This window comes from Macaca thibetana, chromosome 10, assembly GCF_024542745.1.
Source record: "Macaca thibetana thibetana isolate TM-01 chromosome 10, ASM2454274v1, whole genome shotgun sequence".
NCBI classification, from domain to species: Eukaryota; Metazoa; Chordata; class Mammalia; order Primates; family Cercopithecidae; genus Macaca; species Macaca thibetana.
The window spans coordinates 71,009,948-71,031,543 of record NC_065587.1 but is presented as its reverse complement, the minus strand read 5'-3'; the positions used below and the strand labels follow the sequence as shown (position 1 = coordinate 71,031,543).

At 46.9% G+C, this 21,596-nt stretch overlaps 1 protein-coding gene across 1 annotated transcript in view; it reads right to left on the bottom strand.

Moving 5' to 3' along the window:
• TGM3 (transglutaminase 3) overlaps positions 1-21,596 on the bottom strand; it is a 137,815-nt gene that overhangs the window by 20,198 nt on the left and 96,021 nt on the right. The window contains exons 4-9 of the mRNA XM_050806890.1: positions 11,223-11,396; positions 10,631-10,870; positions 9,928-10,046; positions 8,003-8,131; positions 3,795-3,972; positions 3,555-3,690 (exon numbers count right to left, since the gene is read on the bottom strand). Of these exons, the coding sequence (XP_050662847.1) occupies positions 3,555-3,690; positions 3,795-3,972; positions 8,003-8,131; positions 9,928-10,046; positions 10,631-10,870; positions 11,223-11,396 (976 nt within the window). The remainder of the gene's footprint in view (positions 1-3,554; positions 3,691-3,794; positions 3,973-8,002; positions 8,132-9,927; positions 10,047-10,630; positions 10,871-11,222; positions 11,397-21,596) is intronic.

Below are 21,596 nucleotides of genomic sequence, written 5' to 3'. Positions count from 1 at the left end.
ATCTGTGACTCTAGAAATTGGGGGATCATGTCAAATGAATGAAGAAAACAAGTCAGAAAAGTCAAGATAATTTGACTAGACTGTTCTAAATCATTCGGCTGCTGCTCGGTGGCTGAATAGGCTTCAGAGACCTCCTTTGCAGTGGCCCCGAAGGAGGACATCTCAAAGAAGCATCCCAAACTCAGCTCCCCCGAAAAGTGTCCTGACTCGGAAGACAGTGAATACTCCGGAGCTGTGTGCCTCTTAAGCCAGACCATTGGTATGAGCAAAGTGGTTTAGAAAAAAATTCACCCCACTGGCTGCTGTGAATCTGATTAAAAGAAAGGCCTAGAAAATGTTACTGAGGTCCCCTGATCTGGCCCTTTGTTTTACAAGTGGGAAATTGAGGTGTAGCAAAGGCAAGGAACTTACATAATGTTATGCGCTTAAGAGTGTCTACATGTGTCCAAGTGTTTAATCTTAGGTTACTTCTCTCAGGGCCTTTGTTTTCTCATCCATAAAAAATAAATTGGGGATGAAAATAACAATGCCTACGTCATTTGTGAAGATGAAATGTAAGCACTTAGAACAGTACCTGGCACACAACAATTGCTCAACAAATTATTATTTGCTGCTGTTACTATTACTAAGCACTTCTATGCTTAACCTCCCCTGATTCTCACATTCTATTACTTTAGGCAAATCTGGGCACGGTTCCAAAGCTTTCAAGACTTTTTGGTAACATACAAAGATTCATATCAGAGGTTTTCTGTCCAAACTCCAGTTGCCCTTATAATAACAGCTTAGTAATTTCACTCCAGGCAGAAGCTGGCTCTTGGTTTAGCTCTCCCCTGCATGGGATTTAACAGGGAAGGAACAGTAGGGCTCCCTTGGTTGGGAGGGCTAGCTCTCTTATAGAAAGTGGAATGGGCTGAAGCTCCAGAGAATTTAAAAGTTTAAGCTGGCAAAGGACTTAAGAAATCATCTAGTCCTAGGCTGACCCTTATATTTCACATATGAAGAAACTTGGCACCAGAAGGATAAATTGCCTTGCACAAGCCTCACAGCAATTTGGTAGTAGGGCTGGAGCTAGTGCTTGGGACTCCCTGTCCTCATGCCCTCCAGGGCTGGCTCCCTCAACCATCAGCTGTAGGGAATGGTGTAGGGAGTAACTATCAGCTCCCTTGGCTTTCTGAGAAGGTTCAGAAAAGGGGAGAGGAAGGGAGGAGTGACAAGATCCTCAGGAACAGTCAGAGCTTCTGCATCTGGCCCCCTCCCATAGGCCACAGAAGTTACCAGGGAGCCACCCTGGAATGTCTCCATCAGCTCCTACTTGTCCCAAAGGTGATGTTAAGCTGATGTGGGGGGCAGTGTGAATCACTAACCAGGAGACTTGGGTTCTAATTCTAAATTTAGCTTAAAAGCCTCACTTTCCCGCTTCCAGGACACCTTCCTTGAGGATTTCCTCCAAGTTGCCAGTATCCTTGTCTTAATCACTTGTCTGGGCATCACACACCATGCTGTGTTGCTAATTAGCCTCTACTAGTGGCTTCCCCACCCCTTGTCTCCTAACAGCACCATAAATGCTTTCAGTGGAGGAACTGAGACTTAAGCTTTCCATGTCCCTGCAGTTCCTAGTGTACAGGATAATCACAGAAAGGATATGCTGAGGGGACCTCCAACTTGTCTGACCAACCATCTCCTTTTGTAGAAGAAACTAAAGTTAGGAATGGCATAGCCCCAATGATCAGAGCTGGTTGTGATGGGATTTTGGACACAAGAACAAAGAAAAGCCCAGGGAAAACAAAATCTGGCCACAAGTAAGCGATATCATTAGAGAGAAAGTTGCATATGTGCAGATCAAGAAAGAAGCTCCTTAAATAAGCTTTCTCTCCCCCAGTAAAACCCCGGAATCCATTGACCCTGGGATGAGTTACATAAGCCTCACTCTCTTTCAGAAGGGAAAGGATGCTTTTATTATTCAATTCGGTTGTTGGCATGGAGTTGTTATTTATTTGTTTTAACAGTGTTTTCCATTATTAGCTATTTTCCTTTCATTTTATACCCTTAGTTACATTAAGCACATTTCAGATAAGTTAGATATATTTATTCTGGTAATGATAAGTAATACAAATATTTTATGCAGACTACCTTAAAATTGAACATCTGAAAATAAGATGACATCTGTCATATGATTATCTAGACATATACATGCATGTGAGCAACTATGTGTGTGTGTAGCCTTTGAAATGGATTAAAAGAATAGATAGATGGGTACTTTATATAGACACATAGATATCTATGTGTATATACAGATATAAACATCATTGCCAATTGCCATCCAGTAATAACTTAGTATATGATGTAACCTTAAACAGTTGTAACAATATCTATTTTTATCTATATAACATCTATCTATCTGGTGCTCTATGCAGTTACAGATATAAGTCTACACATTTCATATAATCTACTTCCTGTGGCATCTATCATTAAATTACGTGTGTGTGTGTGTATTGATAGTGTGCACATGGCATATTTATGGTTAAGAATATAAATGCCCAAATATATATACAACATTTTGGCCGGGTGCAGTGGCTCACGCACGTAATCCCAGCACTTTGGAAAGCTGAGGCGGGTGTATGGCCTGAGGTCAGGAGTTCAAGACCAACCTGACCAACATGGTGAAACCCCGTCTCTACTAAAATACAAAAATTAGCTGGGCATGGTGGTGCATGCCTGTAATCTCAGCTACTTGGGAGGCTGAGGCAGGAGAATCACTTGAACCTGAGAACATGAGGTTGCAGTGAGCCGAGATTGTGCCATTGTGCTCCAGCCTGGGCAACAAGAATGAAACTCCATCTCAAAAAAAAACTAATTGTTATCATCCAGAATCCAGAATAAACTCTGAACTTTTGATGTCAACCAAGGTGTATAATAGCTCTCTCTCTCTCTCTCTCTCTCTATATATATATATATATATGCTAAGAGAAGATGTGTTGCTCTTCTTATTCTCTTTAAGAAAGTTTAACCCTGTCTCTACTCAAAATACAAAAAAATTAGCCAGGCGTGGTGGTGGGCACCTGTAGTCCCTGCTACTTGGGAGACTGAGGCAGGAGAATGGCGTGAACCCGGGAAGCGGAGGTTGCAGTGAGCCGAGATCACGCCACTGTAGTCCAGCCTGGGTGACAGAGCAAGACTCCATCTCAAAAAAAAAAAAAAAGAAAAAAAAGAAAGTTTACAAGTCATATGGATTTTTCTCTTCCAAAGTAGTATAAGGTCCAATGGATCCCATAAATTCAGAGTGAATTTAGGAGCCCTGTCTTTCACTGGGATCAGACCCTTCGTCTGACGGCGGCAAGAGAGACCAGACTAGCAGACCGCAGAGCACCGAGAAGAGGTGTCTTGGGTGCTGCTAAGTGTGTAATCAGCGTTGCCAGCATTTCCATTCTACACGCTGTGATGACATGTTACTTGCCTTGCAACTCCTGTCTGGACCTGGGTCTCAGGAGGATGGTGAGAGCGAGAAGCCACTCAAATGTGGTGCTCGAGGTTCAGGCAAAGGGTGAGATACTTACCATACACTATCACTACCCTTGTCCAGGGGGTTTCCCATGCGGTCGTAGTACACATCCACACTGAGATTTCGGTCTGTGTCATGAGCTGAGCTGAAGTTGGTGATCACCCGGGAAGGAATCCCCAAAGACCGCAGCGCTGCAAGTCAGGGTGGGCATGAGAACTCAGGTGGTGGAGACGGTACCTTGGCATAGCCCACTGCCACCCACTGACCCAGCGAAGGCACACCACACCCAAGGTACCTGTGTTGAGGGTCCCAGCAAAGACCCAGCACTGGCCATATCGGACTGGGCTGAAGCCAGATTTTTTCCAGTCCTTGAGGATCTCCACGCTGCCGTTCCAGTTCCTTGGGTCACGACCACCCGTGTAAGTGCCGCTCCAATTCCCAGCAAGCACACCGTTGTCATCATTGCTATTGATCTGGGCAGAAACCACCCCCCAAAATGAGTCAGCACTAATGCCTTTCCTAGGGAGACTGACATGCAGAATTCAGAGGACAAGGTGGGGAGATGAGGAAGGAAGCCAAGGACCATGATTGAACTTTTCTTTGTCTTTCTAGGTGACTTGGGGATGATCATTGTAACACTTAACCCCTAGGGGTATGGAGTGGTTTACGAGTTTAGAGGTGCTTTCCCAAACAGGCCATGTTTGATTGTCCTTGATCCACACGTCATTCCTGTGTGGCAGCCTGACATGGGAAACAGACAGCACAGCTTGCCTGTGGCAAGGCAGGGCACAAATCCAGCTTGCAGGGGACTTCTGGTAGGAAAGAATTCACAGGCTACCACTGTTATCTGTCTGCCTGGGAGTCCATGGTTTGAAACTCTTTTTTGGTGTATGGTCTTACAAAAAGATCACTGTATTTATTTATTTATTTATTATTTTCTGATACGGAGTCTCTCTCTGTCACCCAGGCTGGAGTGCAGTGGCGTGATCTTGGCTCACTGCAAGCTTCGCCTCCCAGGTTCAAGCAATTCTCCTGGCTCAGCCTCCTGAGTAACTGGTATTATGCGTGCCACCATGCCCGGCTAGGTTTTGTATTTTTGGTAGAGATGGGGTTTCACCATGCTAGTCAGGCTGATCTCAAGTGATCTGCCCATGTCGGCTCCCAAAGTGCTGGGATCATAGGCGTGAGCCACCGCACCCCTGCCAGAAAGTCACTTTAGAACTTCAGCAACTAACTTCTTCTTGGAAAGAATAAAGATAGAGTATTCCTTTTCTTTCATTCATTCAGCTATTTGTTCGTTTGTTAGTTTACTCGTTCATTTATTCAATTTAAGGCAAGGTTCTTATCTAAGTGACACAACCAAGAGGCAGCCTGAAAAGATCACTGGACTAGAAATCAAGAGACCTGAGCTCCATTGTCTTTTAGGGACACACCTGGAAATATTTACAGGTGAAATGATGACAAATGTGTAATGTCTAAGATTTATCAAATCATGTGTGAAAGAGAGGGTCAGAGATGAAATGACACCGGCCTTGAAGGGGTAATTGTTGAAGCTTGAGATGCATACACAGGAGTTCATTATGCTTTTCTCTCTACTTTCATATAGGTCTGAACTTTTCCACAATAAAAGTTAAAAGAGAAAAGGAGACAGCGAGGTTACAAGCCCCACTTTGCCACTTGCCAACTTGATGATTGCACAAAGGTCTGTTCACCTCTCCAGGCCTTAGTTCTTCACCTTCCAATAGGGAAGAGAATTTTCAAGGGAAAGTTAAGACAAAGGCGCTTGGAGGTGTCTTCTGTAGTCAAGGGTCAGGGTTTATGAAACTTTGGCTGTCGTTTATCTAAACTGTGCAATGAGAGGCTGGACCAGGATCTCCGAGGGCTCCTCCAGCCTGTGTGTCTTACTCCCTCTCCTTGGAGTGCCTGTAAGGGGCAAGGCCTATGAGAATGGACAGTCTGGACACAAAAGGATCCCTGCCCAGAACAGGCCGTGGCCAGCCTTGCCACCCCTCAGTGCAGTGGTGAGTTCTGCTCCCCTTCCAGGAGGGCCTGGGCTGTCATGGCAGAGTCAGGCAAGACAGAGCCTCCTTCAAGACAGAAGGTTGTGCAGTCCTTCCCCATCTCCTGAGTCACTGGTGCCCCAGCCTCCAAAGTGGCTATCAGCATGGTCATCTCTGGCTGAAAGCTGGGCATTTCAAAGCTCTGCACAGGCCATAATTAGTTCATGGCCCAGCCCAGCTGGGAGGTCTGAACGGAGCATCTGGGAGGTGCAGCTGAGGAAATTGGCTCCACGATAAAGTGGTTTGGCCCTGGGGTGCGAGTGAGTCAGTGGCTGCAGGAGCCTCTGGCCTCACCCACTCTCTCCTAGGACAAAGAGGCTCAGCTTTCTAAGTCACCAGGGCTTTAATCAAACCTCTTCCAGGCCATTTGGTTTCAAGATTCTGCTCCAGGCTCACTTCCTCTCCATACCCTCCCTCAGCTACTCAGGTCCTCGTTCATCTCCTTAGAGCCTCTGAGTTCCCCGGGCCACCTTACTCCTTTCCTGCCAGGCTCAGTCTAAGAGTCAGCTCTTTCCAGAAGCCCTCTCAGAGGCACTCCACATATTTATTATGCAGCTGAGAAGTTGTTCACATTTCTAACCAAGTAACTAGCTCATTAGCATGAACATATCCAACTCAAAAGTCAAGAGCTCAAGAAATGCCTAAACCATGAACCATAGAAATAAATAAATAAAGGTTACAGAATTTCTGGGCAATTACTTAGTTTAAGAGGGTTAAAGTAAAGAATTCACTTTGACTTTTCACCTTTTTTTTTTTGGAGACAGGTTCTTACTCTGTCACCCAGGCTGGAGTACAGTAGTGCAATCATAGCTCACTGCAGCCTGCGACCAATGGACTCATGCAATCCTCCCAGCTCAGTCTCCCGAGTAGCTGGGACTACAGGCATGTGCCACAATGCCTGGCTCCTTGTGTGTGTGTGTAGATGAGGTCTCACTATGTTGCCCAGGCTGGTCTCAAACTCCTGGGCTCGAGTGATTCCCTGCCTCAGCCTCCTAAAGTCCTGGGATTACAGGTGTGAACCACTGCGCCTGATCATGACTTTTTGCTTTTTAACTTACAACTTTTGAGCAGGTTGATCTAGGTTTAGATATTTTGGACGAATATTTTTGGAAACAGGGTCTTACTCTATAACCCAGGCCTGAGTGCAGTGGTGCCATCATAGCTGACTGTAACCTCAAGCTCCTGGGTTCAAGTAGTCCTCCTGCCTCAGCCTCCTGAGTAGCTGGACTACAGGTATGTGCCACCATGCTTGGTTAATTTTTGTTTGTTTGAGATAGAGTCTTACTCTGTCACCCAGACTGGAACACAGTGGCATGATCTTGGCTCACCACAATCTCTACCTCCTGGGCTCAAGTGATCCTTCCACCTCAGCCTCCCAAGTAGCTGGGACTACAGGCACATGCAACCATGTCCTGCTAATTTTTTTTTTTTTTTTTTTTTTTTTTTTTTTGTAGAGACAGGGTTTGCCATGTTGTCCAGGCTAGTCTTGAACTCCTGGGCTCAAGTCATCCACCTGTCAAAGTGCTGGGATTACAGGTGTGAGCCACTGTGTCTGCCTATGCCTGGCTAGGTTTGTTTTTGTTTTGTTTTGTTTTGTTTAATTTCTGTAGAGATGAGATCTCACTGTGTTACCCAGGCTGGCAGCAAATTCCTGGGCTCAAGCCATCTTCCCACCTCCATCTCCCAAAGCACTGGGATTAGAGGCGTGAGCCACCACGCCCAGACTGGATGGAGACATTCTCTATGCAATGAGCGCAGAGCCATAGATGCCTCCTAGGGGATCTAGCTTGTGTGTGTGTGAGTGTGAGAGAGAGAGAGAGATTGTGAGTGTGTGAGTGTGTGTGTGTGTGTGTATGTTGTAGGGGCACAGGCCTTTTCCATGAAGGCCTTGTTCTGGTCTGACTCGCATGCTGTGTGGTTTGAACAAGCCACTTCAGCTCTCCAAGCTTGTTTCCCCATCTAGATCATGAATGAGGCAGCCTACCATCTGACACTCTGGGCTGTCCTCTGGGCTGCGGAAGAGATGAGTTAGGCAAAGGAGGTCACCACCTCCAGCTCAATAGGGGTCTCGCTTCCTTTCCCAGGAGGCCCAATGATGGAGCAGAGCCCTAGATTTGCATTCTCCCATCTTTGGCAGGCACCCAAAGAGCAAGTTCCCTTTTCCTCTGAGAAAGGCTTCATGATGTGGTGGAAAGGACTTTGAAGCTGGCTGGACCTGTGTCTGGCTCTGCCTCTGCCGCATACTCACTGTGTGCCTCAGGCAAGCCCTGTAACTTAGAGGGGCCTTGTGCTCCAAGTTGGTAAAATGTGTATGATTCTAACCACCAGCTGTAATTGGTGAGGCTTTAATGAGATGACATATATAAAGAGTGTGCGTGCCTAGCCCACAGGTGGTGTTCAATATATTATGACAACTAGTTGTGATCATTTTCCTGTTACTCACCATGGCACTCAGCACCCGGCCAACATATTTGGGGTCATTTCTGCGGGCCACATCAGTAGCAGGGTCACGGCGGAAATTCAGACTCCTATCCAAGATTGAGAGGCAGATGCTCAGAATGTCTTCTTCAAACTGTTCAGAATGAGACCATACATTACAATGAAAGAAATGACAAGGAGAGTTGGCTCAAGAAGGGAACTACACTGGTGAGAACCACAGGAACTGTCAGATCCTTTGACTCTGTGGCCTCTGGAACTGAGAGCTACTGAGGACAGCCACCATGCCCAGCCCTCAACCCCGCAAACTCATCCAGAGCACTCACTACACACAAGACCCTGTGTATTTCCTCAAAGACAGCGTTTGAAACAAAAAACCAAAAAAGAGAGGAAAGGATAATAAATTAAAAAATTATAAAAAAGAAAAAAGCATAAGACCTTGTGCAAACTCTCCTAAAGTGAATGCATGGGAGGTGGCCTGGTCTAGCCGACGCCCTGGCTGCCACAAACCTCAGGAGCAAGCCGTTTAGCCTGTCTGGCCTTGATTTCTCCATCTGTATAATCAGGCCAAACTCATCTCAGAGTTTTCTTCTGTCTCTGACTCCCATCCTTTTTTTTTTTTTTTTTTTTTGAGACGGAGTCTTGCTCTGTCACCCAGGCTGGAATGCAGTGGCGCGATCTTGGCTCATTGTGACCTCCACCTCCTGGGTTCCTCCTGGGTTCGAGTGATTTTCCTGCCTCAGTCTCCCAAGTAGCTGGGATTGCAGGCCCACACCACCACACCCAGCTAATTTTTGTATTTTTAGTAGAGACAGGGTTTCGCCATTTTGGACAGGCTGGTCTTGAACTCCTGACCTCAGGTGATCCACCCGCCTCAATCTCCCAAAGTGCTGGGATTATAGGCGTGAGTCACCGTACCTGGCCTGCCTACAATCTTGAACGCGTTATTGAGACTCCTGGAGAACTAGTTATAAAAATAAAATCTCTTGTTAAGTATATGTATTTGAAGCGATTTTCACAAAATAAGACTTAATTGAAGTCATTGCTTCTCAAACTGAGAAGGCTGAGCTCCTCTTGACTTAGGTCTTTGCATTTGCTTTTCCTTCTGCCTGATGCTCTTTCCCAGGATCTCTGTCTGGTGCCCTCATCTCCTTCAGGTTCCTGATGAAAGGCTCCTTTCTAAGTGAGGCCCTCCCTGACCATGCCATCAAAAAAAAAAAAAAAGCCTCTGTTCCACTCCTAGGTGCACTCTATTCACTATCCTTCTCTTTTTTCCTTCCTCACAATAAAGGAGATAGCCAACTTGCTCCAGTTGACTACAGACAGGGTCTGTAGATGGTCCAAGCACACATCCTTCTGATATCCAAGGCACCCCGCCCAAGGTGCTTTATTCTAATGCCTTTGTCTGGTGGACAAAATAAAAAGTGGAGGGCATACCTGAAAGTTTTCTAAACTGACCAAATCTGAGAACTCTGTAGACTCAAATGGGCATCACTGTAATAAAGGACCAAGAGGGTGTGGCTTGGAAAGGCTGAGTGGGCACACTAAGGAAGTTTCATCACATTTTTACATGGAATGAAAAACAGAAGCTACATCACTGTCCCCAGTGTCTCTAGGGGGCCTTATATCTATGTGTGCATCCTGGCACCAATACTACTTCATTGCATCAATTGAGTTATGTGTATGTTCTGTCTTGCCCACTAGATTGCGACCCCTTCAAAGATGATCTGTCTTATTCATCTCCTGTATCCTTAGTGTGGATCCCAGGGTCTGACACATAATAGGTGGCCAATGAAAGTCTTCTGAATGCATGAACAAATAGAAGGGCAGGCAGATGGACAGATGTGGGACTTCCCATTGATCTGTGGGGCAAGCTGCTGAGCTTCTTGGGTAAAAGGGACATTACCCTCAGCCTCCTTATGACCCTTTTACCTGTCCAAAGTTCCAGCCAATCATGCTAATTCGATTTGTGCTTCCCACATAGATGATGCCGGCATCTTCCTGAACATACTCTTCTCTCTCAGCATGGTTACCCATAAAGACGCTATCCGCTGTTTGATACAAAAAGCAGACACCAGGGACTAGAATCCTAGGAGGACTGTAGGGATCATTCCTCCTCTTCTCCAACTCCTGAACTGGCCTGGGGGTCGGAGCAAGCCCCACCTTTAGCCCTCCCCTGACCCTTGGGTTGAAATTCTTCCAACTCCAATTGTGGGAACTATGAGCTGGAAAGAGAAGCTAGGATGACTTGAGGGTCTGAAAATGAGACCCTGGGGATGAGACACCTGCTCTTTCTGGCAGGAAGCTATCTCCAAGCTGTGGAATTATACTGTGGTATTGTCCCTTAAAATGAACCATGCTATGCAGTTTGTAAAAGCTCAATGTGATCTCGACAATATTCCCAGAAGAAACAGCAGGATGTCCATTTAATGGTGAGGCCTTGGAGAGATAGAGGGACTGCCCAGACTCAGACGCTGCTGAAGTGTCAGAGCTCCTCATTTCTAGCTTCTGCACCCTTTCCACAGCCCATGGACTTTCCCTAATCAAACTTGAGCCTGTGAAGATCATTTCCCCCATCCCCTTTCTCTTTTCTAGCTTAGGCCAGGGCTGAGAGTGTGGGTGGTTAGACACCTACCGTTCAGCCAGGGGTTAAAAAGCAGTATGAACGTCCCAAGTTTCACAGAGGAGACGCCGCCCTGGGAGGAGATCTGGAGGGCCATTGTGTACTGTCCTATGGGTGCGCTGGCAGGACTGGAGATGCTAATAGTCAGAGTATTGCCATTGCTGGCCTGAAGCACCGCACTCCAGCCACCGCTACTGCCATTGGAGAGTGGAAACACAGCCTTCGTCATGGCCGACTCGGAGGGGTAAGGCCCTGTCAAAGAAGACAGAGGTTGAGAAAAACCAACAAGCACTGGTCAGACTGTGGAGAGACCAGGTTCCAATACAACCCCCGTCTGGGGGACATGAGCCAATGAAGCACCATATTCTGCCACTGGAAGTAACTGGAATGAACATACAGGCCAGATCCCTCTTGATTTGAGGATGGTGACTCTCAGTCAGGCTCAGAGATGGACAGCAACTTGCCCAAGGCCACATTGAATCATTGACAGAGCAAGGCTAGAGCCCAATGCCAGTGGTCCCACTATGGTCCCCATCACTCCTTGAATGCACAAGGGCTACTCAGGTATGTGTGTGTTTGGGCAGGGAGGGGAATGCGCAGGTACCTGTGGAGACAATGAACTCCAGTCTTTCGTTAGAGCCAAGGCCTTTGTTCATGAGCATTAAGACCTGGAAGTTTTGGCCTCTCCGCAAGATGAGCTCCCGGCTAGAGAACTTGTGTGTGTGATGCGCTTGTCGGTTGAAGGCCGTCTGCCAGTTGATACTCTGGAGTCCTAGAGCTGTGAGGCAGAAAAGAGAACCTGAAGTCCTAGGAGGCAAGGAATGGTGGTGTGGGGGAATGGTGTAAGTTACCAAAGAGCAGCTTTGGGGTGAGGCTCGTCGAGGGCAGAGCCAAATTCCTGGAAAGAATCACGTTAAAATCCAAAGACCTTGATCTTGCATAGCAAGAACATCACAACCTATTCCCATTCAGTCTTTCTAGTCTCAGTTATGCCAGCTCCCAGGATGCAAGATCACAGAAAATGCTCTGCCCTTTCAGACAGCTAAACCTCTGTGCATCCTGTTCCCACAGCTAAGAGTGTCTTTTCCCCTCCATCTGCTGAGCTGTCACTCGGCCCTTAGGGAACAGGCCAAATGTTCAGTGGAACTCCATCCAATCAATGAGGAGAACTATGTCACCAGAGCGCCTACATTCTGTCTGCTTTCAGCATTTCTCATTGCTTTGTGGATGGGGGCTCCAACAGAACTGAAGTGAGGAGCCGGGCATGGTGGCTCATGCCTGTAATCCCAGTACTTTGTGTGGCTGAGGTAGGCGGATCACCTGAGGTCAGGAGCTTGAGACCAGCCTGGCCAACATGGTGAAACCCCATCTCTACTAAAAATACAAAGAATTAGCTGGGCGTGGTGATGCACACCTGTAATCCCAGCTACTCAAGAGGCTGAAGCAGGAGAATCACTTGAATCTGGGAGGCGGAGGTTACAGTGAGCCGAGGTCACAACCATTGCACTCCAGCCTGGGCGACAAAAGCAAAACTCTGTCTCAAAAAAAAAAAAAAAAAAAAAAAAACGGAAGGGAGGATACTTCTCTCACACCCATCATCCTGGTTTGGCTTCTTTGTTGTACCCTTGTGTGTACCCAGACGCCAAGCATGTTTCACCTCTCCAGCATCCAGCAAATGTTTACTTTTGCATCCTTTACCTTCCCTGTATTTGTAATGCCTTGGTGTTGACCTGGGCCTCTGATGCTAGGGAGGCTGGCGGAGACTCTGAGCAGTGTTTCTAGGACTAGTGATTGGGGAATCCTTGGCCCAGAGGGGACTTGCAAATGCTCACTGGCAAGAGCTGTTTATAGGAGCAGGTCAAAGGCCATGAATGACCTGGATAAGACTCGAGGACAAACATCTCAAAATCCACCCTCCTGATTTCTTCTCACATGATTGTGAAGATGACAGAGCTAAACTGAGAAGGGTTTATGAGAGATGCCACGATGTACCAAGTGTTCGCTGAAAGAAACTTTTTGGGAAATCTTCCTATGAGTTATGTTTAAGAGGTTACGTCACCCATTCTTCTGCAAACCAAACTGGTCTCTGTCTTTACAAAGAGGCCACAGCTATGATGAGAGTGTGAGGGTGCATTCCAGTGCCAGACACAGCTCTTTTTTATATGTGTCCATCTGTCTGCATCAGAACATCCCTTTTTAATCTTTTATTCTATTTTATTTTTGAGGCAGGATCTGGCTCTGTTGCCTCAGGCTGGAGTGCAGTGGTGTGATCTTGGCTCACTGCAACCTCTGGCTCCTGGACTCAAGGGATTCTCCCACCTCAGCCTCCCCATTGGCTGGGACTACAGGCATGAGCCACCACTCCCAGCTAACTTCTGTATTTTCTGTAGAGACAGAGTTTTGTCATATTGCCCAAGTTGGCCTCAAACTCCTGGGCTCAAGTGATCTGCACGCCTTGGCATCCCAGAGTGCTGGGATTACAGGCATGAGCCACTGCACCCGGCGCCCTCTTGATCTTTCTATTCTGATGCCTAGCACACTGCTTGACTGTATTAGGATAATTAGATAAATAAATGGATGAAGGAATAAATGAACAAAGAAAAGACTAATGTCATGAGATAATCGTCATGACAACAGCTCAAAATTTAGTCTACAAGGAAAAGTGAATATGAAGTATTCATTCAATAAAAATATTAGAGCAACTATTATTCATAGGACATTGTGTGAGGCACAATGTTGGGAGTGTAAACGTGTATGAAGTGTAGTTGTAACTCTCCAAGAGCTTCAGCAGTGGATAAGACAAGCATAAGTGATCATGAATGATGGAATGGGGTAAATCCAGGAAAGGTGTATGAGAGATGCAGGCAGGAAAAAAAAAATCACTTTCAGTTGTAGGGATCAGGAAAAGCTACACTGAAAATGCTGGGCCTTGAAAGGAGAGAGAATTTTGTCAGGGGCCCATAGAGCAGCCTGCATTCTAGACGGTGGGAAGGAGAGGCTCAAAGGCACAAGAGAAGGAGTGATGCTATTTGTCTAGAGCAGGGGCCCTTCGTGGAGAAGAGAGAAAGGTGAGACAGGAGCGAGTGGGGGCCAGGGCAGGACTGGGGAGGGGCTTCCACTCAAGAGCACTGGAGATGGGGCGGAGGGTCACCATAGGTACCCTCTCCAGTAAAATGCAGGCTCCCTGGGATGGTGAGCCAACCTGCTGTTGGAGAGAGGGGACTCAAGAGATGAGCTTACTCCCAGTTCAGGGTGCTAAATTCATTCATTCAAACATCCACTCACTCATTCATTTAACAAATATTCATTGAAAGAATAAATTAATAGATTTTTGCACAAATTCAGGGAAACTGAGACATTCGTGCAATCAACAAGGATTTGTTGAATGAAGGGAAGAAATAAGGGAGGACAGAAAGGACAGAGGGAGCAGGGGGAAAATGAGCATTCCTGTACCTGAGTAGCCAACAGAGACAGCCCAGAACTCAGACACTGGCAAACACTGAGCCCTAGATGGCTGTGTACAGCTGATAGATGCCAGACCTCTCTAGGGAAACGGCCCCCAACTTTCTCCCCTCTCCTCCTGCCAATCTTGCTCACTACTTTCTGTGCATCCCAGCCAGTTGCAATTTGGTAGAGCTTTACTCGCTTTAGAAAAAAGAATGGCTGGCCGGGTGCAGTGGCTTACACCTATAATCCCAACACTTTGGGAGGCCGAGGTGGGTGGATCATTTGAGGTCAGGAGTTCGAGGCCAGCCTGGCCAACATGGCAAAACCCCATCTCTACTAAAAATTAAAAAATTAGCCTGGCATGGTAGCGCATGCCTGTAATCACAGCTACTCAGGAGGTTGAGGCAGGAGAATCACCTGAACCTGAGAAGTGGAGCTTGCAGTGAGTTGAGATCATGCCACTGCACTCCAGCCTGGGTGACAGAGCAAGATTCCATCTCAAAATTAAAAAAAAGAAAAAAGAAAGCAAAGAAAAGAAAAACAAAAGAGAAGAGCTCTCAAATAAAAACCTCTGGAAATATATATTTTTAAAAAACAAGAACTCTATGGAACATATGGTTTCAGACCACTTGAGCCTTCCTAGAGATTTTTCACCCCACCCCCAAATCCCAAAGGACGCATGTCCTTTTCCAGATAAAGCTCACTCTAGACCACGAGTTCTTTGAAAGTAGAAAGTCCGTCTCCAGAAGGCTTTGTCCAGCACAGAGGTAAGGAAAGAGGGGCAGGGTACTCAGCATCTCTTGCTGGCACCTGCCTCTCCCAACAGGCCCACACCCTTCTTTGCTCCACCAAAGCTCATGCATTGTTTGCTGCGGCTGTGTCAATAGTAGAGGCCCCTCCCATTCATCCCAGAGACCAATGTCTTGTCCCTAGAGAGGATTAAAAAGAAAAGACTGAGCTCCAGGGTGCCTCCCAACAGGGAAACCTGCAGAAAGAACATGAGGGGCACTTTGCATGCCCCACTAGGTCAGACCTGGGGTGACTGTGGTGGTGGTGATCATACTATTAGCTGAAGTTTACTGGGCATTTGTGTGCCAGCCATCTTTCAAAGTGTTTATGTGTATTAGCTCATTAACTCTATGAGGCAGACACTTGCAGACGTCCTGTTTTACAGACAAGGAAGCTAAGGTGTAGAGAAACCAGGTACTTTGGTCACGGTCACCCCACTCCACAGTGGAGGACTGCAGGCTCCAGAGCCCACACTCATCATCTCTGCCTTTTCTGACACCAAGCATGAGTCCCGGCAGCACCAACAAGCCTTGCTCTCTGTTAGGGTGGCTGTGGGATGTGCGAGACTGCTGCAAGCTGGAGGAGGAGGAGGAAAAGTGGGGCTCACTTTTGTCATCAGCCTTCTTTATGCCAACTGCTATGTGCAGTCCACAGAACACGTTATGTATGTGGTCAATGAAATCTTACAATGAGAAACCAAGGCTCAGAGACCAGGTAGTTTATCTGAGGTCACATACCTGGAAATTGGCAGAGCCAGGATTCTGAACCCAGGTGTGGCATAATGAGAAATATATATTTGATCTCTGCTTTCTCTTGGCACAAAGTTCCTGAAACCCTTGCAACCTCCAAAATGATGAGTGACTTTTTGTATGCTAATGAGATGACTGGTACTGGCAGCTCCTGGATAGCCTCAGGACGGGAGCTGGTTGCCAGGGGAGCCAACCAGTGATTAGAGACTTGGGACTTTCAGCCTCATGCCCACTACCCACTTCCACAGAGGGGAGAGGGACTGGAGGTTGATTTCATCACCAATGACTGATGACTTAATGAATCATGCCTAAGAATGAAGCCTTCATAAAAACCCAAACCCCAAAGGATGGGGCCTGAGGAGCCTCCAGGCTGAACTCATGGAAGTGCTGGGAGGGGGACATGGGGGCTCTGCGCCCCTCCCCACACCTTATCCCAGGCACCTTTTCCATCTGGCTGCTTCTGAGTTGTATCCTTTTATCATAAACTGGTCATCTGTTTTCCTGAGTTCTGTGGGCTGTTCTAGCAAATCTTCAAACCTGAGAAGGGGGCTGGTGGGAACTCCTGATTTAAATCTGGTCGGTCAGAAGCACAGGTGACAACTTCTGAAGCACTGGCATCTGAAGTGGGGCAGTCTTGTGGGACTGAGGGGCGTGTGCACACCCTGTGGGCTGTGTGCTAACTCCCAACAGTGTGAGAATTGAGTTGAGTTGTAGGACACCCAGTGGTGTCCACAGAGAATGGCTTGGTATGAGAACAAACCCCACACATTTGGCGGCTAGGAAGTATTAAGAGTGGTCTGGAAGAGAAAATGGTGTTTCCTTTTCAGCAGGCCTTACTGACTCTACCCTGTCACTGTGGTCCTGAAACCTTTTGGAAGAGGGTCTCATGTAGGATTTTGAGTCCAGAAAGTGCCCTAGGTGGTGAGGGGCCCTCCTGCTGCATCGTACACCTGCTAGCGTTTGGATTCTGACAGAGGAGAGACACCGAGCTCCTGGAAGGAAAACATCTCTTCCAAAAGAACTGTCTTCACGGGAGCTGGACAAAGGGGACAACCTGCCCTGCATCCCCGAGTAGGGGTGCCGGCTGAGAGCGTGCTCATCAAGCTTCCGGTGTGGTTCTGAACCGCTCACCAGCTGCCTCCCTCAGTCATCATCCTGTCCCTTAACCCTAGGATTGCTCTGCCAGCCCCCAAATCAAGGATCCAATGATCCTGTCTCCCTAACCCCAAAGCCCTTGACATGGCACTCATCACAGCCCACCCTGTCAGAATGTGTAGGAAAGGAGAGGAGGGAAAGGTATTCAGCCGTCTAAGGTTCTCAGGTTTACCGCTTTATGTATATTTATGAGCCTCAGGGCTGTCTTCTGCACCAGTCTGGGTGAAGGGAGGAGAAGAAGAGACAGGAGTCGCGTGATTCTTATAACTGACTCATCAACGTACATACTTAAAAGACATCAGCGGGAAAAGAAACCTTAGAGACCGATCACATACTCCTAACCCTTATTCCAGATGTGAGCACACGGAGGCCGCAGAGGTGCTTTGCCCACAGTGTGACATCTCCAAACTCTGATTCCTCGCCACCTCCCTGAGTTAATGCTTAACTCCAGTGTCAGGCCTGGGGCAATTTCTCAGATTTTTTTTCCTGAGAACATCAGTGCCAGCAGCAATTCTAATGTGGTGGACTGCCAGATAAATATCTATCCTGATGTTCACTTGTTCCTTCTTTCCTGGTAATGAAATCCCCCATATGTACAGGCACTGCTTTCCCAGGCTCCACTCTGGCTCGGTGGCCGTGAGGGTGAATTTGGGCCAAAAACTTATAGGCAGAAGTTATAGGTATTAACTTCCAGGAAATCTCTCTTTTAAAAAATTGAGGTAAAATTCACAACATAAAAATTGCCATTTAAAACATTTTAAAATGTACAATTCAGGGGCGTTTAGTACATTCACAACATGCAATTATCTCCACTATCTAGTGGCAGAACTTTCTCTTCACTCCCCAAAGAATCCCCCAATCCATTAGGAGGAACTCCCCATTTCCTCCTATTCCCAGCCCCTGCCAACTCCAGCTCTTTCTGTCTCTATGGATTTGCCTATCCTGGGCATTTCTTTTTCTTTTTGTTTCTTTTCTTTTCTTTTCTTTTTTTGAGATGGAGTCTCCCTCTGTTGCCCAGGCTGGAGTGCAGTGGTATGATCTTGGCCTCACTGCAACCACCGCCTCCCAGGTTTAAGTGATTCTCCTGCCTCAGCCTCCTGAGTAGCTGGGATTACAGGCGGGTGTTACCACGCCCGGCTAATTTTTTTGTATTTTTGATAGAGATGGGGTTTCACCATGTTGGCCATCCTGGTGTCGAACTCCCGACCTCAAATTGTCCACCCACCTGGCCCCCTAAAGTGCTGGAATTACAGTCATGAGCCACCTCGCCCGGCCCTATTCTGGGCATTTCATAAATTAACAAATGGAATCACACAATGTGTGATTTGGGTCTCACTTATTTTACTTAGCGTAATGTTTTCAAGGCTAGGTCATGTTGGAGGATGTATCAGTAGTTCATTCTTTTCTTATGGCTGAATGATAGTCTATTACATGAATATTCCATGTTTTGTTGATGCATTCATCAGCTGATGGACATCTGGGTTGTCCCTACCTTTCAGCTACTCTGAGTAGTGCAGCTATGAATGTGTACTTGGTAATATTTGTTTGAATACCTGTTTTCAATTTTTATTTTATTTTTTATTTTTTAGAAAACCTCTTTATATAAACAGTTGGCAAATGCCCTTTGCCTGTTTTCTTCCTCTTGTTCCATCCTGCTATCTGGACATGGACAAGGTTCTAGCGGTTGTCTCAGACCATGCAGAACCATATGGACCCTAGCGATGGTGGAGAGGAGACTGGACAGAGCTGGGCCCTGAGAATGGTGCCACCACCTGGCCTGCCCAGAACTGCCTGCATACAGGCTGCTCATGCAAGGAAGAAATAAACTTCTGTCTTATTTTTCTAAGCTACTTTTTTTTGGGGGGGGGGCATTCACCATCAATCACAGCCAAACATAATCACAAGTATGTTAATGTAACCCCTGCCCATTTATTCTGTGGTCCCTCTTTGGCAGAGGTCATGTGAAAAGCACAGAGAAAGACTCCAGATGTGAAAGGGAAGCTGCTATTCCGCCGTCTTAACCCTTGTCAGCCTGGCTCTGCAGTTGAATCACCTGCAGCAGACGAGTGAGAATGACTTGGTCGCCGGGTGTGTAATGGGGCTCTCATCTCCTATTCCAGAGAGGACCACCCCACAGAGGGGCTGACAGGGGGCCCAATATGGAGTGATGCTACTCTAGTGACTGGGACTATCCCTAGCCCCCACCCAGACTCTACTTCCCGTATCTTTTCTCTAGACATAGATGCATTTTTATTTTACAGAAGTCTAGAGTTAATGAGGGCTGATAGAAATGCTAAAAAGTGGCCGAGCACGGTGGCTCACACTTGTAATCCCAACAATTTGGAAGACCGAGGCAGGAAGATCACCTGAGGTCAGGAGTTCGAGACCAGCCTGGCCATCACGGCGAAATCCCATCACTACTAAAAATACGAAAATTAGCTGGATGTGGTGATGTATGCCTGTAGTTCCAGCTACTCGGGAGGCTGAGGCAGGAGAATGGCTTGAACCCTGAGGTGGAGGCTGCAGTGAGCTGAGATCTCACCACTGTGCTCTTGCTGCTTCTGCCTGGGGGACAAATCAAGAAATCTAAATAGTCTTTACACACATGGATCTGGAAAAGACATGAGGTTTCACAGGGCTAATACTATGTATCAGGGTACTCTGATATTTTCTCTTCGGCTTTTTCTCTTTCTTAATGGCTGGTCACAGTCCACTAAACTGATTTTACAACCTGCTAGTGGATGGCAACTGGCAGCTTGAAAAACAGTGATGTAATCTAGTATGCCCACATGACAGGTCAGAAAGCTGAGACCCTGAAAGGGGAAGCCATCTGCGGAGGTCACAGAGTTGAAGCAGATCTTAGCCCAGAAGCCAGGTCTCAGATCCTGGTCACCGACAGGCTGTGAGTCATCCCACTTCCCACCCCTAGACACTGGGAACATCTTTAGCCCCTGGCCAGCCCTCCTCTGGCTCCAAGGACACAGGTGCTTTCCTCCTCAGCACCCATCTCTCTCTCCTTTCTCTCTTTCTAGCCTGTGCTGTTTCCTTTTAACTTCTGCCACATATCCTGACATTTGCAAGCCCTGTGCAGCACAGGTGGCACAATTTCTTGGCATTCAGGCAGAGTAAGGGGCTGGTAAGGATGAAGAGAAATGAGCCCTGGATTGGTGCCTGGACCGGTGAGAGGCCCTGAGCAAGGGCCTCAATGTCTCTGAATTGTACTTTTCTCATCTGTAGAAGAGGGACAGTGAGACCTGAACATCTTCCCTCTTAGGGTTATTGTTGGGATTCAACATATACCCATCACTAGCACCGGGACCCCCAGAGATTGGGGGAAACAAATGCCTTGGGATCCCATATATAATGGCAAAAACAAGTATTTTAATGGGCTTTTAATGGGCTGCTATTGAGGACCTCTTATGTGTCAGACACTGAGCTCGGCATTTCACCTGCGTTATGTCTTTTAATAGTCACAAAATATTGACTATTAAAAAGATGTTGCTATCCCTATTTCACAGATGAGGGATTTGGAAGTCCAGTCAGGTGAAGTCACTTACTCAAGATCACATGCTTAGGCAGAGGCTGGACTCAAGCCCAGACTGAAAGCCAATTTTGCCTGAGCAGATATGACCCCAAGCTGCTGCCCTGCAGCCAACCAAGGCAGCAGTGACTTAGATACAGATCCTGGAGGGGCCATCCACAGCCTACTCCCTGCCTAGACACCCTATGGTCAGGGCAAAACAAGAGGACAGAAAGACTTCTCTTCCTAAGCGAGAGTTTAGAATCTCTGAGACCAGAGGCTGTCAACCCTAGCTGCCCAGAAGAATCACCTGGAGAATGTTCTATTGCTCTGAGACCCACCCTAGGCAAATTCAACTAGAATCTTTGGATAGGGATGACACTGGCATTTCTTTTCCCTCCCTCCCTCTCTCCCTTCCTTCCTTTCTTTCTCTTTCTCTCTCTCTTTCTTTCTCTCTTTCTCTTTCTTTTCCTTCCTTCCTTCCTTCCCTCCCTCCCTCCCTTATTTCCTTTCTTTATTTCTTCCTTACTTTTTTTTTTTTTTTTTTTTTTTTTTTTTTTTTTTTTAACAGAGTCTCTCTCTGTTGCCCAAGCTGGAGTGTAGTGGTGTCTCTAGGCAAATTCAATTAGAATCTTTGGATAGGGATGACACTGGCATTTCCTTCTTTCTTTTTCTTTCTTTCTCTTTCTTTCTTTCTTTCTTCCTTCCTTTCTTTCTCTTTTCCTTCCTTCCTTCCTTTCTCTTTTCCTTCCTTCCTTCCTTCCTTCCTTCCTTCCTTCCTTCCTTCCTTCCTTCCTTCCTTCCCCCTCCCTCCCTCCCTCCCTCCTTCCTTCCTTCCTTTCTTCCCTCCCTCCTTCCCTCCCTTCTTTCCTTTCTTTCTTTCTTCCTTTCTTTTTTTTTTTTTAATGGAGTCTCTCTCTGTTGCCCAAGCTGGAGTGTAGTGGTGTGATCTCAGCTCACTGCAACCTCTGCCTCCCAGGTTCAAGCGATTCTCTTGCCTCACTGTAACCTCAGCCTCCCAAGTAGTTGGGACTACAAGCGCACACCAGCGTGCCCCACTAATTTTTGCATTTTTAGTAGATGAGATTTTGCCATATTGGTCAGGCTGGTCTCAAACTCCTCACCTCAGATGATCTGCCCACCTTGGCCTCCCAATGTGCTGAGATTACAGGCGTGAGCCACTGCACCTGGCCAGCATTTTCTTTAAAGCTCTCTTGGTGATTCTAATGTGCAGCAAGGACTGAGACTCACTACCTTAGGCCTATTTATTGTCTACACTTATCAAATCTCCTTCACATGAATTATCTGACCAGAGCCA